The 18,816-nt window shown below is 42.5% G+C and overlaps 1 protein-coding gene across 3 annotated transcripts in view; it reads left to right on the forward strand.

The window, feature by feature from the left end:
• The first annotated feature begins 12,166 nt into the window (after window positions 1–12,166).
• Window positions 12,167–18,816, forward strand: part of Nup85 (nucleoporin 85) — a 30,360-nt gene continuing 23,710 nt past the window's right edge. For 2 of the 3 annotated variants that reach the window (XM_010630766.3, XM_010630767.3), the window contains exon 1: window positions 12,167–12,441. In XM_010630766.3, the coding sequence (XP_010629068.1) occupies window positions 12,409–12,441 (33 nt within the window). In that variant the 5' untranslated portion in view covers window positions 12,167–12,408. Of the gene's footprint in view, window positions 12,442–16,075; window positions 16,438–18,816 lie in introns of those variants that run through there. The other variant, XM_019208442.2, reaches the window with a different exon arrangement.

The raw sequence follows: 18,816 nt of genomic DNA on the forward strand, positions 1-18,816 counted from the left end.
GCCTAGATATTTCAGTGAATCATCACCTACAATTCTGGTTTAAATATGAATCTTGCTCAAAGGAGTATGGGGGCAGAGAGCAGGGTATAAAGGGAACGGAAATGATCAAGATATGCTATAAACATGTACCAATCTCCTAAAGAAATGTAGCTGTGGGCCAGGGATTTAGCTCAGTGGTTCGGTGGCCTGCCTTGCAAATGCAAGAACCCAAGTTCAATCCCCGGTACCAAAAAAAAAAAGAAAAGAAATGTAGCTGTGATGTGCTGCAAATATGCACAAAATAAATACATAGATAAATGAGTAAATAAAAGTCTTGGGTTCCGTGGAAATATGACTGGAAGCTGCCTTTTGTTTGTTTAGTGTTTTTTGTTTTTGTACCAGGGATCGAACTCAGGACCTTATGCTTGCAAGGCAGGCAGTGGCACTACTGAGCTAAATCCCCAGCTTTTGTTTGGTTTGGTTTTGTTCTTGAGAGAAGGTCTCGCTATGTAGCCCAGGCTGGCACCCAGTTCCCAGTGATTCTCCTGCCTCAGCCTCCTGAGTGCAGGGATTACAGGCATATAGCAGCTTTGAGCTTCTCTTTTTTTTTTTTTTTTTTTTTTTTTTTGTACTGGGGATCAAACTTGGGGCCTTGGGCTTGCAAGGCAGGTGGCAGAACCACTGAGCTAAATCCCTGGCCCTCTCTTTTTTAATTTGACTTAAATTTATTACCAAGTATGATGGCACACGTCTGTAATCCCAGTAGATGGCTAAGGCAAACATCACAAGTTTGAATCCCAGCTGGGCCATTTAGCAAAACACTGTCTTAAAAAGAACAAAAAAAAAAAAAAAAAAATTTAAGGGCTGGGGATGGAGTTCAGTAGGAGAGTACCCTTGGGTTTGACTCCTAATAATCGAGGGAGGGGGGCTTACAGTTCTAGAGGCCAGAAGTCCAAAATCAAGGTGTCAGCCTGGCCACATTTCTGGTAAAGGCTCCAAGGAAGATCCTTTCCTTTCCTTTTCAGTTTTTTGTTTGTTTGTTTCGTTTGGTTTTTTTGAGACAGTGTCTCACTATGTAGCCCAGGCTGGTCTTGAACTCACAGTGACCCTCCTGCCTCAGCCTCCCGAGTGCTGGGATTACAGGTGTGTGCCACCACGTCCAGCTCCCTTTCAGCTTTTGATGGTTCCAGATCTTCCTTGGCCTGTGGCTGCATCATTCCCGGTTCTAGCTACTATGTTGCCTGTTACATGGCCTCCTCCTCTGTGTCTCCTCCATGATTTTTTTTTTTTTTTTTTTTTTTTGTACCAGCGGATCAAACACAGGACCTTGTGCTTGTGAGGCAGGCATGGTGCCACTGAGCTAAATCCCCAGCCCTTCAAGACTTCAACTTTAGTCACATTCAGTTATTCAAGATTCCCAAAAGTGCCTGTTTTCTCTCAATGCTAAGCTTTTGTCCAGTGCAGGTGCTCAAAGATTTTCTGAATGAGTGAATAAATTGAAATTGTTACTATGTATAACGTCTTGTGGCACTGGAAATACAATGAAAGGCAGACAAATCTCTGATTCTAATGACTTATAAAAGCTGGGCATGATAGCACATGCCTGTAACTTCAGGACTCAGGAGGCTGGTGAGGATGGCCACAAATTTGTGGCCAGCCTGGGCCACAGAGTGAGTTGAAGACCAGCCTGAATGACATAATGAGACCCTATCTCAAAAAAAACAAGGGCTGGGGATTTAGCTCAGTGGTGCCGCCTCTCTCACAAGCTCAAGGTCCTGAGTTCAGTCCCTTCCCGATACAATAAAAAACCTTAGGGCGGTGATTTAGCTCAGCGGTTCTGCTGCCTGCCTCACAAGTGCAAGGACCTGAGTTCAATCTCCAGTACAAAAAAACAAAAACAAAACACCTTAGAGTCAGGTTGAGGCAGGAGGAGGAGGAAAGGAAATACATAAAAAAAATGAAAAGGGAAGAGAACTAAAACTGTCCAACACCTGCGATGTATGAGGCACTGAGTCAGACTTTACTAGTGTCACCTCCTTTGCTTCTTATACAAAGCTTTCTCAGTGGGTGCAGTATGTATTTCCTACTGATTTTGAAAGGGTTAAGAACTTGGTCAAAGTCACTGAAGTGTTGGTGGAGCTACTACTATAGGCTGGGGAATGTACATGCTGGTTGTGACAGGTACTGGGGAGAGAAAAAGAGATGGTGCCCTTGTCCTTGACGCTCTCCTACATCCACATCTTTCAGTTACTATAACACACCTTCCCCGTCTGGCAGGACCACAAGACCTGTCACAGAGGAGTGTGTCCTGTTTATCTTACCCTCACAGATCTGTGGGGGCCTCCACTGATCTAAAAATGATTGTTTAATCACCGGCTTTTCAGTGCTAGGTGTGTCTTTGCAATACCCCTCCAAAGTTGTGCTAAATTACAAAAATCACCTTCAGGCAAAGGAGGAGTTTATATAAAATGCATATTCAAATCTGTGAGCGACACTTCTTCCAATAGCAAGGTGGAACTTTGTAAACTGGGCCTAGAGAATCTGCTAAAATCATACACAGAAAGTCTTTCTCTCCAATATTCAGGAAAAAAATTGTAGAAAAATAATAGAAGGGCCAGGGGATTTAGCTTTGTGGTTCCACCACCTGCCTCACAATCTTGAGGACCCAAGTTAGATCCCCTGTACCAAAAATAAAAATAAAAAATAAAAAATAAATTCTTACATTACGTTTCTCCCTCCATCGTTTCCACAGGGATGGAGAAACTGCCCTGAAAAAAGATATTTTAGAAAGAGAAAGTGCAAGAAACTGACACAGAAAGCTGCATGTGGCGGTGCACACCTGTAATCCCAGCACTCCCAGAGGCTGAGGCAGGAGGACTGCCACAAATTTGAGGCCAGCCTGGGCTACATCGTGAGCTCAACACCAGCCTGAACTAATTAGTGAGACCCTGTCTCAAAAGAACAAAAAAAACAAAACTACACCCCAAAAAATAGTAGCAGCAGACATTAATTGAGTGATTATTATGTGAAGAGCCTGTACTAAACCCTTAATCTTCACAATGGCTCATAATAAATATCTCCATTTTACAGATGAAGAAAACGAGACAGAGAGAGGTTGGACAACTTGGTCACCCAGCTTGGAGTGGCAGAGCCAGTATAGAACTCAGGTCTTCTGACTCACAGCCCAGAGCTTAATTATCATAGGGTGCTGCTGTGTAAAGCCACAGAGAAAAGAGGGGAAAAAAAGAAAGGAAAAATACAGAAAATGCTGGAAGCACCAATCAATTTTTTCCTTTTTTTTTTTTTTTGTACCAGGGATCAAACTTGGGACCTTGCTCTTGTAAGGCAGGCAGTGGAACCACTGAGCTAAATCCCTGGCCCCCAACCAAATTGTTTTGACTTAAATTTTTGTCTAACTCTTCCAGAAAAATATAAATTCCATAAAAGCAGAGATCTGTGTCTTTTTTACAATTTTTTTTCTAATTTTATTACCAACTCAGTACAGCTGTTGGATCAAGTAAAGGAATGAATAAAGGGGGTATAGCAAGAAGTTTTTACTACTAAGGGTTAAATAGAAGCATGAACAAAAAATTCAACCTAGATACCTAATTATCAATAAGTGATATTAGAAGTAGAAGGTAGGGCGAAACAGCTAAAATGTACTGCCCAAGGCTGGGTGCAAAAGAAAAATAACGCATTTCTTTTTTTTTTTTTTTTAATTCAGTACTGAGGATCAAACTCAGGATCTTGTGCTTGCAAGGCAGGCACCACTGAGCTAAATCCCTGGCCCCAAAAAATTCATTTCTTATAGGGAACAAGAATTACAGAGTCTGTCTAGAGTTTTAAATATTTCCCCAAGCTAGGGATTTAGCTCAGTGGTTCCACTGCCTTGCCTTGCAAGTGCAAGGACCCAAGTTCAAACCCTGGTACCAAAAACAAAAAACAAAAAAATTTCCCCAAAACTCTGAGAAACATGCAAGTAACTTCATAATATAGATGAGTAAACTGGGCGTATTTCATACTGTCAAGTTTTCTTCCTGATTTAATAAAGTTTTGTTGAGTCCTTGAGCTGTCTTCGTGAATAGCAAGGGCATACTGAATACTGAACTCCTCAGTTCTGCAGGAAATCTAGAGATAGAACACCGATGATGTAGAAACCTAGCTTTACACCTTGGGTCCTGCTGATGGATATGGGACCAAATAGTATGGGACCTACAGCCTGCAGTGAGTCCTCTTTGGGGGACCTCCTTGGATCTTGTCTGCTAACAGAATGAAGATTACAGCAGCAGTCCATGTCAAGAACCTATAATATAGCTTTTTAAATGCATCAGCTGAGGTATAAACTATAGGAAAATATGCACAGCACAAGAAACCACCAACAGAGTGAAGAAACAACCCGCAGAATGGGAAAAGTTTTTTACCAACTACCCCAGACAAAGGACGAATATCTAAAATTTATAAAGAACTCAAAAAAAAAATTAGACCTCAAATTTAAAGAGCTAATCCAAAAATGGGCATCTGGCCAGGCATGATGATACACACCTGTAGTCCCAGCACTCTGGAGGCTGAGGCAGGAGGATGACCAAGAGTTTGAGACCAGCCTGGGCTAAATAGTGAGTTTAAGACCAGCCTGAACTACATAGTGAGACCCTGTCTCAAAAACGAAACGAAACAAAACAAAAGCAACAAATGTTGGTGAGGCTATGGGGAAAAAAGGAACCCTTCTCCATTTTTGGAGGGAAAATAAAATGATATAACCATTATGGAAATAAGTATAGAGGTTTCCTAGCAAAAACTAAAGAGGTTCCATTTGACCCAGCTATTCCCTGTCTAGGTATCTTCCTGAAAGAGTTAAAAGCACCCTAACCACTGTGATATTTGCACACCCATGTTTAAAGCAGCACAATTTATAATAGCTAAATCTTGGAAATAGCCCATATACCCATTAACAGATAAATAGATAAAGAAAATATGGTTTTTATACACAATGGAATACTACTCTGCCATAAAGAAAAATAAATGAGACATTTTCAGGTAAATGGATGTAACCGGAGACTATAATTTTCCATGGACTAAATCAGACACACAAGTTTAAGTATTGAACTGTAAGCCGGGCTGGTGGCACATACCTGTAATCCCAACACTCAGGAAGCTGAGGCAGGAGGATCAGTGTGAGTTTGAGACCAGCCTGAGCTAGACAGTGAGTTCAAGGCCAGCCTGGACTATACAGCCAGACCCTGTCTCCAAAAAAAAAAAAAAAAATCTAGCTAGGTGTATAGATCTATATGATATAGACAGGTATAGATATAGATATATATTTCAAATTATTTGTCTTATGTGAGAAACCCAAAGGGCAAACAAGGAGCAAAATAAGGGATAGACATTGGGAAATAGGAAGAACCTGTTCAAATAAGAGGAACAATGGAGCCAGGGATGTAGCTCAGTGGTGCCACCTCCTGCCTTGCAAGCACAAGGACCCAAATTCTATCCCCGATACCAAATAAACAAAAAGCAAAACAAAAGGAACAAGGAAGGGAGGAAAGGGAAGGGAAGGAAGGGAAAAGGGGTTTTTAAAAAAAGGATGGAAGGAAAAAATGGAAACAAAGCTTTTGTACATGGGAAATGGAAGAAGGTTTGAAGGAGGGGAACAGCTGGGGAGAAGAATTAAGATATATTCTGTACAGGTACAAATTCCCTGTGATGAATGTGGTCATTGTGCGTGGCAAATATACACTAATTTAAAAAAAACTATAGGGTAATAGTCTCCCATTTCACAATACCTACATTTGCTTTTTTTTTTTTCTTAGACAGGGGTCGCATTACATAGTTCTGGTTGATCTTGAACTCACTATGTAGCCCTGGCTGGCCTAGAACTCCTGGCAATCCTCCTGCCTCAGCCTCCCAAGCACTGGGATGTAGGTGTGCACAGTCATGCCTGGTAGCCCAGCCCTTTTATTATTTTTTATCTTGAGTCAAGGTCTTGGTAAGTCCTAAAGTTGTCCAGGTAGGGTTTAAACTTGTGATCCTCTGGCCTTAGCCTCCCAGAGGGCTGGGATTCCAGGTGTGCCTCACTAAGTTCACTGAGCTGAATTTTTTATTTTTTGTGCATATGTGTCTGTGGTGCTGGGGATCAAATCCAGAGCCTTGTGCATAAGAGACAACTGCTCTACCGCTGAGCTACACACCTAGTCCCCATTCACTGAATATTGATATGTATACTGAACACGTTTTTATTTCTTGACTACTGATATGCATATTGGACAGCTATAGCACAAAGCATAGTCCTATAAGCTTTTTATTTTTTCTGGTACTGGGGATTGAACTCAAGCTTTTACACTTGTGAGGCAAGCAGCCTATAAGCTATTTCTGTGCAGGTATCATTATCTTTCACCTTTACAGTCTCAGCAAATACCAAAGTCCTCTGCCAGGGAATTTTCTCAGTGGTGCTGCTGCCTGCCTCTCAAGCACAAGGTCCTGAGTTCAATCCCTGGTACCAAAAAAATCCCACCAAAGTTCTGAGAGCCCATGATCATAAATGATCAACAGTTGAGTGCATATCCCTTGTGGATGAGGGCCTGGGTCCAATGCCTAGCACAGAAAAACAGACAAGTTCATTCCAAATCCCTGTCAGTAAGGTAGTCTCTTTTTTGTTTTGTTTTTGTTTTTTGAGACAGGGTCTCACTATGTATCTGAGACTGACCTGGAATTCACTATTGTAGCCCAGGCTGGTCTCGAACTCACAGCAATCCTCCTGCCTCAGCCTCCTGAGTGCTGGAATTACAGGTGTGCACCACCATGCCTGGTTTAGTAATGTAGCCTTTATGTGATATGATAATTTTCAACTTCCAATTCTTTTTTTTTTTTGGTACCAGGGATTGAACTCAGGACCTTGCACCTGTGAGGCAGGCGGTGGCACCACTGAGCTAAATCCCCGGCCCTCAATTTCCAGTTCTATAAAATCTCCAATCCTTTCCTTTCTCTTCCATTCCTGGATTCAAGCTGGGGACTGGGAATGACGCTATTTATTTCATAAGTGAACAGAAACAAAATGAGCACAGCTGCTGGGGACTTAGCTCAGTGGTGTGGCTGCCTGCCTTGCAAGCGCAAGGTCCTAAGAGGTCTCTGGTACCATTAAAAAAAAAATCACTACAAATTATTAAAGCAAAATGAGCACAGGTATATATTATAATATGGATGTTATCTGTATTCTTCAAGTTCCTCTTTGTGATTGGTCACTCTCACTTTGAGGCAGGGAAAATAGAATTGGAAGGATGGTTCTCAAGGGTAGCCCCAGGAACTTGTTAGAAATGCAAATACCAAGTCGCACTCTAGTCCAACTGAATTAGAGGCTCCAGGGACAGGGCCCAGAAATTAGGGGTTTCCAAACTCTCTAAGTAATTGTGAACTTCATGAAGGTTTGAGAACCACAGGGCTAAAGCAGCTTTTACTCCTCCAACAGTAAATTTGTTGCACTTGTATTTTCTCATTTTGAAGTCTTTTTTTTAATTTGTTTTTTTTTTGTTGTTGTTGTTGTTGTTTTTTTAGACAGGGTCTCACTATATAGTTGAGACTGACCTGAACTATGTAGCCCAGACTCGTCTCGAACTCACAGTGATCCTCCTGTCTCAGTCTCCTGAGTGCTGGAATTACAGCTGTATACCACCATACATGGCTTCAATTTCAAGTCTTATATAGCCAATAATACATAATATATTACTAGGCCTATGAAGCAGGTTTTCACAACTATGGCCTATATAAACACATCTACATACAATACTTTTTTTACATGTAGTGTGTTGGAAACACTATTTATAGTAATTTTTTGTTTTTTAGTGGTACTGGGGATTGAACTCTAGCTCTTGAGCTACATCACCAGCCCATTTTATCTTATCTTATTTTATTTTTTTTCCCATTTTATTTATTTTGTGGTACTGGGCATTGAACCCGGGGCTTTCATACTGAGCTATCTCCCCAGTCATTTTTTATTTTGAGAGATGACCTTGCTAAGTTGCTAAGCTGCCCAGGCTAGCTTTTTTTTTGATACTGTGGATCAAACTCAGGACCTTGTGCTTGCAAGGCAGGTGGCGGAACCACTGAGATAAATCCCCAGTCCTAGGTTCAAATTTTTGATCCTCCTACCTTAGCCTCCCAGAGTGTTCAGAGTGTAGGCCTGCACCACCACACCCAGCTCTACATTTGTTTTAAATGTTTAATATTTAGTTATCCCTTCATGACTGATGACCTATGCTTTTTTTTTTTTTGGTACTGGGGATTGAACTTGGGTCCTTGAGCTTGCAAGGCAGGTGGCGGAACCACTGAGCTAAATCCATGGCCCCTAGGCTTTTTTTTTTTGTTGGTTCCAGGGATTGAACTCTGCACATTGCTCTTGTCAGGCAGGCACAGAGCCACTGAGCTATATCCCATGTTTTTGTGTTTTGAGACAGGGTCTCACTATGTATTTCAGGTTGGCTTTGAATTCACTATGTAACCTAGGCTGGCCTCCAACTCTCGGCAATTCTTCTTCCTCAGCCTCCCCAGTACTGCGTTTACAGGTACACACCATCATGCCCAATCTATGTCACTAGCTGTTTTGCTCTTGTTACTAATATGTAGAGAGAAGGGCCAAGGATGTAGCTTAGTGGTGCCGCCACCTACCTCACAAGAGCAAGGCCCTGAGTTCAATGCCCAGTACCAAAACAAGCAAACAAACTAATATATATAGAGATACATAAAGTGATATAGGGCCAGGGATTTAGCTCAGTGTTTTTGCCACCTGCCTTGTAAGCACAAGGTCCCGAGTTTGATCCCTGGTACCAAAAAAAAAAAAAAAAGTGATACAAGCTGGGTGTAGTGGTTTATGTCTGTAATTTCAGCTTCTGGGAGGTTGAGGCAGAAGAATTGCCGAGAGCTAGAGGCCAGCCTGGGTGAGTTCAAAGCAGTTTGAACAACACAGTGAGAACTTATCTCAAAAAACAAAACCAGGGCCAGGGATATAGCTCAGTGGTGCCCCACCTGCCTCCAAGCACAAGGTCCTGAGTTCAATCCCTGGTACCAAAAAACAAAACAAAACAAAGTAAAAACAAAAACAAAAACAAACAAATAAAAACCAAAATAGGGCTGGGGGTGTAGCTCAGTAGTGCTGCACCTGCCTGGCAAGCACAAGGTCCTGAGTTTGATCTCTGGTATTTTGTTTTTGGTACCGGGGATGGAACTTGAGTCCTTGTGTTTGCAGGGCAGGCAGCGGCATCACTGAGCTAAATCCCTGGTCCTGTATTTTATTCTTTTGTTATATATTGCACATACTGAAATCCACATCTCTCATGTTTTAATTTTTGTTTATTTTATTTTTTTGAGACAAGGTCTCACTATGTAATTGAGACTGACCTGGAACTCACTATGTAGCCCAGGCTGGTCTCGAACTTAACAGTGATCCTCCTGCCTCAGCCTCCTGAGTGCTGGGACTACAGGTATGCACTACCATGCCCGGTGTGTTTTAAAATTTTTTGAGATAAAAAATTATTTGAGATAAATTTTTAAGATGGGACTGCCTGGGTCAAAGTATGATTCCTGTTAATAGATTTTTTTACCTTGTTTTCCAAAATAATTCTCTTGCAATTATTCTCTGCAGGCTAGGCAACATTATTTCTATTAGGATGTATAAAAACATACCTACTTAGTATTATGTAGGCCACTGTTTCTTGTTTGTTTGTTTGTTTTGTACCAGGGATCGAATTCGGGTGTTTGTGCTTGCAAGGCAGGCAGTGGAACCACTGAGCTAAATCCCTGGCCCTGTTTGTTTGTCTTTTGGTACCAGGGATTGAACTTGGATCCTTGTACTTGCAAGGCAGGTGGTGGAACCACTGAGCTAGATCCCGGGCCCAGGCCCGTTTCTTGAGACTCTACATAGTTGAGGCTGGCCTTGAAGTTACTATGCAGCCCAGGCTGGCCTCACACTTGCAGCCATTCTCCTGTTTCAACCTCCTAAGTGCTAGGATTACAGACGTGGGCCATTATGACTAGTCTTGCTATGTATTTCACTTGATAGCCAAAAAGCCGAGAAGCAATTCTTGCTATGTATTTCAGACTGGCTTTGAACTTTCCATGATGCCCCTGCCTCAGGCTCTTGAGTGCTGGGATCACAGGGGTATGCCACTATACTCAGCGCCACTCCCTTTTTTTTTTTTTTTTTGGTACAGGAGATCCAACTCAGGATCTTGTGCTTGTGAGGCAGGCGTGGAGCCACTGAGCTAAATCCCAGTCCTTTTTTTTTTGAGACAAGGTCTCACTGTATAACCCAGACTGGCCTCAATTTGGAGATTTTCTTGCTTCAGGCTCTCAAGTATTGGGATTATAGATGTGTACCACCACACCTGGCTCAGGCCATAGTTTTAGTTAGCACAGATCCTTTGGTTTGAGACTGATTACAAGCTTAAATTTGGAACGATTTAAAACTGATTTTAACATTTGCTAGACAAGTGCTCTATCATTGAGCTACATCACCAGCCCATTTATATATTTTTTTCTTATTTGTACTGGGGATCAAACTCAGGACCTTGTTCTTGGGAGGCTGGCGCAGTGCCACTGAGCTAAATCCCCAGCCCATAAAGCACCCTGTACAAGGCCCCTGTGAGACACGAACTGTTTAAAGTTTTGATATAGCTCAACTGGCATGTCATCTGTGTAACTGAAGACTATTCCAAGTTAGATGGAATCTAAGAGTTCTCAATCTTGAAAGAAGGGTTGAGGTAGAGGAAAAGAAAAATAATTCAATGTTGGGGATTGAACAAAGAGGCCTTTGTACTGAGCTACTTACATCCCTGCCTGTTTTTATTTTTTCTTTCTTTTTGAGACAGGGTCTTGCTATGTAGCCCAGACTGGGCTTGAACTCACAACAATCCTCCTGCCTCTGCCTCCAGAATGCTGGGATTACAGGCATGTGTCACCACACCCCGCTCAGTATTTTTTTTTTTTTTAAACAAGATTTTCTATATGTTGCAGAATTGCCCAGGCTGGACTTGAATTTTCGACCCTCCTGCCTCATTCTCCCAGAGTGCTCGGATGACAGGCATGTGCCACCATCCTTGGCTTATTTTCCCAGTAATACTCTCTTAGAAGTATATAAAAAGGTGCACAAAAAAACCTTATTGGAACCCTATTCTTTGAAGTGCATTGAGGCTAAAGAAGAAATATCTATGTTTATATATTATATAAATCAGTATATAGAATACTACTGCTTTTAGCTGTAATTTCCCTTGTTGTCTCTTTCTCCTCCAGTATTTAGGATTGAACCTAGGACTTTTGCGCTTAACTACATTTGCGGCTTCCTCCTCACCCCAGCTCCTTTTGGTACCGGGGATCAAACTCTGGACCTTGCGCTTGCAAGGTAGGCGCGGTGGCCCTGATAAATCCCCGCCCCCGCCTTTTTGAAACATGTTCTGGTTAAATTGACTAGGCTGGACTTGAACTTGCAATCCTCCTGCCTCACCCTTCCTTGGAGAATGAATTTACTTTCTCCCTTCCATTTGTTTGTTTGTTTGTTTTTTTGTTACTGGGGATTGAACCCAGGGCCTCATACATACCAGGTAAGCATTCTACCACTAAGTTAAATCCTCAGGCCCCAAGGACTTACTTTGAAATTTTGAATTAAATTCGTTCAAAAAGTCTTTAATTGGAAATTCAGAACCAATACTATTCTTGTTGTATATGCTATCCAAAACAAATACGAAAACAATTTAATGTCCTGCAGTTATTCAAACATTTGACTTTTCCAAACAAGGCCAGGGATTCCCTGATTGGAGCGCTTTGGTCTCCTTTTCCTTAGAGATAACAAAACCAGGATCTGTGTGCAGTCAGGCAAGCCCAGCTGTCGGGATTTCACAGTTGTTTCAGCTGCATCAACTTTGTCCGCGTGCTTCTGTGTTTTGGGTGGGAGTGACGGTGACTGCGTTCGAACATAGCTCTGTTCATTGTACCGTCTCGGCTCCGAAGACGCTACACGGGGAGCCACGAAAAAGCGAACACAACCAGCGTCAGAAGGCAGAGGCAGGCAGGCCCCAAGCAGCCCCGGACTCTGGACTAGGCTGCCGCGCCCGCCCACGCACGCGCAAAAGCACCGCCCCCGGCTCGCGAGGGCTTCCAGTCTACGACGCTGCCTGATCTAGTGAGAAAGTCCTGTGAGGCTGTCCTCCCCGTGTGCTGATTTCCTTGACGTACTTTCTAGGCCAGGAAGGAGGGACACACTTGGAAGGCCGCAGAAGGATGGATCGTGGCTGAGACGAAAGGCCCCTGCGGAGTTGGGGGGATTGGCCCTGCAGGCACCGTAGTAGGCGCCAGGGCGGAGGTCCTTTTATGTAGCTGTCTGGAGGGCGGGAGGCCCGATTCGGGAGCAGTGGCTGCTCGGAGAGGTCCGGGACGCGGTCGTGTGGCGATATGGAGGAGCTTGATGGGGAGCCGGCGGTTACTGTAAGGGTGCCCTGAACTGGCTTGTTTGCTCTCGCTGTCTGAGGACTGCATCTACTTTGTCGCTTCAGGCTTGTCTACTTCCTTGCCGTGCTCATGTCTCCTTCCTTCGACTCCATTGCCGGGGTCCAGAGGTTTCTGTATTAACTAGGAACTAAGTTCAGGCGGTAGCTAGCGGTCGCTTGGTTTTTGGTTCTTTGTATACTTACAAACCCCGGCCCCGGAGGTCTCACTCCTTCCCACTTTTTCCCTGGTCTTTACCTTTCTGTTTCCCTTTGTTTTCTTCTTAGGCGTTATAGTGGACTCAGGTGAAGCAGAAGAATTGGGGCTTTTTTTTTCTTTCAGCAGAGCTAAACACCCCATCGCAGTACCGTGACCTTGACTTCTGTCTGTCGTGCTGTATTGGCTTAAGGTTTATTGAACAAATTTATTTTCTCGAGGGACTCATTCTGATTTTATTGTCCTGTGTTTGCTTTGAGTTCTCGAGAAAAGTATGTATATCAAGTGTGCATGGTATGTGGTGAAGAAATTCGTAGGCTCTAGATAAGAGAGAACTATGCTCGCTGCCTGGAATATTTTTCTCTTCCTTGCTTTATGTCTTGCTTTTTTCAGATGAACGCTCCAGCAAACTCAGCAAAACTATCCCCAAACTCTCACTAGGTCAAATATGTGCAAATAGGGGCTTTCAGAGTTTTGCATCTCCTAGCTTCTAGTAATTTATAAATACCACCGAGTTGTAAGTCACTCTTATAATTTATTTAGCATATTGAGGATTGTCCGCAGCTACGCACATCCTTAGCTCGCTCTTTCTCCCTCTCTCCTCTCTCCTTTCTGTCTGTCTTTTGTACCAGGGATTGAACTCAGGTCGTTGTGTTTGCGAGGCAGGCGGTGGAACCACTGAGCTAAATCCAGGCCCCTAGCCCTCTTTTTAAAATTTGATTTTTACTCTTGAGAGGGTTGTTGCTAGATGGCCCCAGGTAGGCTTGCATTCTTCCTGCTTCAGCCTCCCAGAGTGCTGGGATTATGGGTATGCATCACTATGCTCAGCTTCTGACCTACTGTTTTTGTCTTTTGTTTGCTTTTGGTATGGAGTTGAGATCGAACTCTGGTCCTTGCTTTTGCAAGGCAGCAGCACCACTGAACTAAATCCCTGGCTCTGCCTTTTTTTTTTTTTTTTTTTTTAAAGACAGGATCTAAGTAGTTCAGGCTTACCTTGGACTCTCAGAGATCCTTCTGCCTCAGCCTCCTGAGTTCTGGTATTATAGGCCTGTGCCGCTATGCCTGGCTGTTTTTGCATTTTATTTTATTTTTGATAAATTTTATTTTATTCCACCCCACAGCCCCTGTTTTTGCATTTTAGGAAATAGAGCTACCTGTACTTTTTAGTAAGGTGAGCGGTTAAATTGTAAAGCACTCTGTGACAAAAGCAAAAATGAAAAAATAGAGGTCATTTCGCAACCAGCTAGACAAAATGAAACCTAAAATCTTAATTCTTTTTTTTTGGTATCGGGATCGAACTTGGGTCCTTGCGCTTTCGAGGCAGGCAGCAGAACCACTGAGCTAAATCCCCAGCCTAAAATCTTAATTCTTGAGCTCAGATAAGAGCAGTTAATGTGGGTTGTTATTCCTGTCAAGCATTTTACAGTAAAGTGTTAAATATTGAATAATATCGAAAGTACTTTGAGTCTTAAATATCCATCAAGGACCATGTGTGTGTGTTTGAGAAAAAGAATTAGTGTATCTCAGTCACTGGCACTTTTATCAGGCTACTTGTCACATCTTGCCTTTCCTTTTCCACTCATGTCAGAACTTTGATGGGAGAGACTTTTCAGCACCTGTCCAACTCCAAGCCCTACTTTGATACTGAGCTGTGAGTTACCAAGGGAATGAAGATGCTCTAAACTGATGTTTATACTGAGTAGTAATGTGCTGGGTTGGCATTAGGGAGATCACGTAGAAAGCTGGTTGGCATTGCGTGTAGAGTGTGATTGAAGGGCATTATCTTGGTAGAGCCCCATAGTCTATAGAGTCTAAATTTCAACTCTTTCAAGTTCAGAGACTATCTTTAGACAGTTCTTCTCATGATGCATAATGACACGTTAGTAATTAGCACATTCAAGGATGATTAAGCATAGATTCAAAGTTGGTAATCATTTTTTTGGATTTTTGAGACAGGGTCTCACTATGTAGTTCAGGCTGGTTTTGAACTCACTGTATAGCCTAGATTGGTCTAAAACTTGCAGCAATCCTCCTGCCTCAAATTCCTGACAATTGGAATGAATTACAGGCATGTCCTGGTGCTCATAATAATTTTGGTTTGTATTTCTGTAATCATGAAAGTTATTGGAATCTTTATGTGCTTATTTGTAAATCCTTTTTTTTTTCTTCCTGGTGTTGGAGATTGGACCGAGGGCCTTGTGCGTGCTAGGCAGGTATTCTAGTACTGAGCTACATCCCTATCCCATTTTAGATTATTTTGAGGCAAAATCTCTGTAAGTCACTCAAACTGGCCCAGAACTTTTTTGTACTGGGGATTGAGGTCAGGGCCTTATGCTTGCGAGGCAGGTGGTGGCACCACTGAGTTAAATCCCTGGCCCGTGGCCTAGAACACTTTATCATCCTGCCTCAGTCTCCTGAGTGCTAGGAGTACAAGTGTGTGCCGCCACACCTGGCTTTTTAATTTGTGTTTTTTGGTCTTTTTCTTTTTTGGTACTAGGAATTGAACTCAGGGCCTAGTGCTTGCCAGGCAGGTACTGTGCTGCTGAGTTACATCCTTGGCCCCTTAGTTTGTGTTTCTGCGTCTAATCTTGGCTTACTTCAAGGTTAGAGAGATTTTCTATGCTTTTAGTATTGTTTTGTTTTCCGAAACAGGGTCTTGCTACAGTATGTAGTTCAGGCTGGCCTTGAATTTGCTGCAATCCTATCCCAGCGTCCGGAGTGCTGGGATTACAGGTGTGTGCCATGATGCAGGCTTTATTTCTATTTTTGAGAGAGCTCACTAAGTTGCCTATGCTTGGCTCAAAGTTGTGATCTTCCTGCTTTAGCTGCTCAGAGTGTTGGGATGTACCACTTTTTTGCATATGGATATCTAGTGTTCTAGCAGTTTGTATGAAATGCTTCGCTCTTGTCTGGTCTATTCTGATAAGAGGTGGCCAAGTTGAGCTGGGAGGCAGCTCAGTAGTAAAGTGCTGGGTCTGACCCTTAGCACTGTCAGAGAGAGAGAGTGTGTGTTGGCCAAGTCAGATTTTCTCCTTTGTGTGTTTGTCCCTTTGGTTACCTTTCTCTAACTTTTTTTTTTAGTTCAGGTACTGGGAATCAAACTTGGGCCTTGTGCTTGTTAGGTAGGTGTGGTGCCACTGAGGTACATCCCCAGCCCCTTGCTCTATTCTTGACTGCTAGCCCCCCCTTTTTTCTTTGAGATAGAATTTTAGTATGAGCCCAGGATAGCCTTGAACTTGCCCTGTCTCAGCCTCCTAAGTTCTAGGACTACAGGTGTGTGCTACCAAGCCCAGTCTAACTACTACTGTATTTCCCCCAAAATAAGACTGTCTTATATTAATTTTTGCCCTAAAGGTGCAACAGGGCATGTTTTCAGGGGATGTCCTATTTTTTTCATGTACAATAATCTGCATTAATTTATATACAGAAATCTACATCTATTCAGATAATAGTCATGCCATCTTGTAGAATGTCTTACAAGTCTCCAAACCCTGAATTTTAGCTTGAATTTTTTTTGGTACTGGGGATTGAACTTGAGTCCTTGTACTTGCGAGGCAGGCGGCAGAACCACTGAGCTAAATCCCCGGCCCTCAGCTGGAATGTTTTGCAACTCCCATTTCCTGTAGAGCCATTGACCCCAGTCTCTCATGCACAGCAATAGACGCCTCCTTAAATAAGCACTTCTTGTCCGTGTAGCCTACTTGTAGTGCATTGGCAACACAGCTGTCAGTGATTTTATCCCATGAATTCTTCCTTCATTCAAGTCATGACCTCTTGCAGGTGAGGCTTCACAAACTTCCCACTAAATCAAGTGTTAATTGAAGTCTTACGAGACAGGCGTGGTAACAAAAGACAGTTAAGAATGATGGTCTAGTGGTGTGGTGTCACACGCTTGTAATCCCAACATGTGGAAGAGCCTGAAGAGGGAAGATTGCCACAAGTTGGAGGCCGCCTGGGTTGCAAAGTGAACCTGTCTCAGAAAAAAAAAGAATGATATTCCACACAAATATGATAAAAAATTACAGGCACCACAGTTCACACAACATTTCACATGGTGCATTAATACATCCGTTACAACATGATGTATTGAATTATGAAGATTCATGTTAGACACAACCATGCCCATCCATTTTGAAGTGTGCACATTTATTCATGTGTGTGCACTCCAGTTGGTCATTCGGCATAAGTTGAGTTAATCACTTTACATAGGTGTTTACCTCTCATCCAAAGGCACTAGCTTGAGTATTTGCAAATAATTATTATTTAGTATTTATTTTAAGTATTAATGTTAATAATATTATTTATTTATATATATGTATTTTTTGGAGACAAGCACTTGCTATGTAGTCCAGGCTTACCTTGAACTCTCATTTCTCCTGTCTCAAGCCTTTTGAGTGCTGGGATTACAGACAAATTCCTGCACCCAGTTTATATTTAATTGTATACTATTATTTTTTTATAATTCAGTATGTCCATCTTGTATTGAAACATACTAAATGTGTCCATCTGGCTGCTTATCTTAACTGAGACTTTTTTTTTCTTTTCTTAAGACAGGGTCTCCCTGCGTCTTTCAGGATGGCATTGTACTTACTATGTAAAACAGCCTGGCCTCCAATTTAAGGTGGTCCTCCTGCCTCAGCCTCCTGAGTGCTAAGATTGCAGGTGTTTGCCATCATGCCTGGCCAACTGGGGCTTATTTGGAGGGTAGGGCTTATATTACAAGCATTCTGAAAAATCATTCTAGGGCTTACTTTCCAGTTAGGTCTTATTTTTAGGGAAAATGTGGTAGCTTTTGGAGGGCAGAGACCACATTCCATGTTGAGAGCAGCACTGAGGAAGGTTCAGTGAACATTGCTGGGTATTTTGGGGTTTTTTGGGGTACTGGGGATCTAACTCAGGATCTTGTTGTGAGGCAGGTGCGGTGCCACTGAGCTAAATTCCCGGCCCACTTAATTTTTGTATAGTTTTTTGATTAGTTGTTGCCTGGACTGTCTTGAGCCCAGAGTATTTGTTAACCCAAATCATTGTCAAGAATATTTATGGCATTTCAACTGTGTGCCATTATCTCTTCTAAGCAACATGAGAATCCTAGATTCCCCATCCTCCGTGAGGCTTTTTTCTGTTTTCATGGTAGATAATAACCATTTAAAAGAATCAGGTGCTAAGGTATGCTATCAGTGGTTCCAGTGATAGTTGATGGCATGGATTAGACTTCAAGAGCTGGGAGTGGTCAGACTCGGGCTTATTTCAGAGTAGAACGTGACTCAAGGATTACTTCTGACAGCTGGGGAAGGCTCTGGCCAGTTGTGAGTGTGGAGTGAGGTTTGAGGGTGAGGTTTGTTTTTTTTGTGCTGCTGCTGATTGTACATGTGCCTCGTATGTTAGACAAGTGCTGTACCCTCAGCCCCAAGAGCCCCTTTTAGACTAGGGCACATTGGTGCACGTCTGTCTCCCCAGCCACTTGGGAGGCTGAGGTAGGAGGAATGCTTGAGCCCAAGGGCTTAAAGACTAACCTGGGCAACATAGGGAAACCCGATTCAAAGGAAAAGTTACTTTTTTAGCTGTAGTGATGGGAATAGCTTTATAGTTAGATAACCTGCAGATCCTTGGGTTAGGTGTTGGATATGTGAAGCTGAGGCCCGAAGGAATTGGTCTAGATGGAAAAGTTTAGTCACCATTGTAGAGATACCCAGAAGCTGTGGAAAGGGAATTTTTAAAAAAATTTGCATATTTATTTGGAAAAAGTTTATATCAGTACAGTGAAACTCAATTTTAGAGACTGTGGATGTCAGTTTAGGTATCAGTTTATTATAAAGAGACATGAAAATGAGTTGCATGGTGAAAGATTTCAGAATGTCAGTGGAATGGCAGTGTCATGTGCTGCCATTTCAACAGGGATTTATTTCCATCTACGTACTTTCTAAGATTGTCACTGACTTTTTTTTTTTTTTTTTGTACCATTTTTTTTGGTACCGGGGATCAAACTCAGGCTCTTGTGCTTGCGAGGCAGGCGGCAGAAGTATGTCACTGACTTTTTTTTTTTGGTACCAGGAATCAAACTTGGGTCCTTGAGCTTGCTTAGGTAGCAGGCTTTGGAACCACTGAGCTAAATCCCCAGCCCTGTCACTGACTCTTTTTTTTTTTTTTTTTTTGTTTTTT

This window comes from Fukomys damarensis, unplaced genomic scaffold, assembly GCF_012274545.1.
Source record: "Fukomys damarensis isolate Sample0158 unplaced genomic scaffold, DMR_v1.0_HiC HiC_scaffold_23, whole genome shotgun sequence".
Taxonomy (NCBI): domain Eukaryota; kingdom Metazoa; phylum Chordata; class Mammalia; order Rodentia; family Bathyergidae; genus Fukomys; species Fukomys damarensis.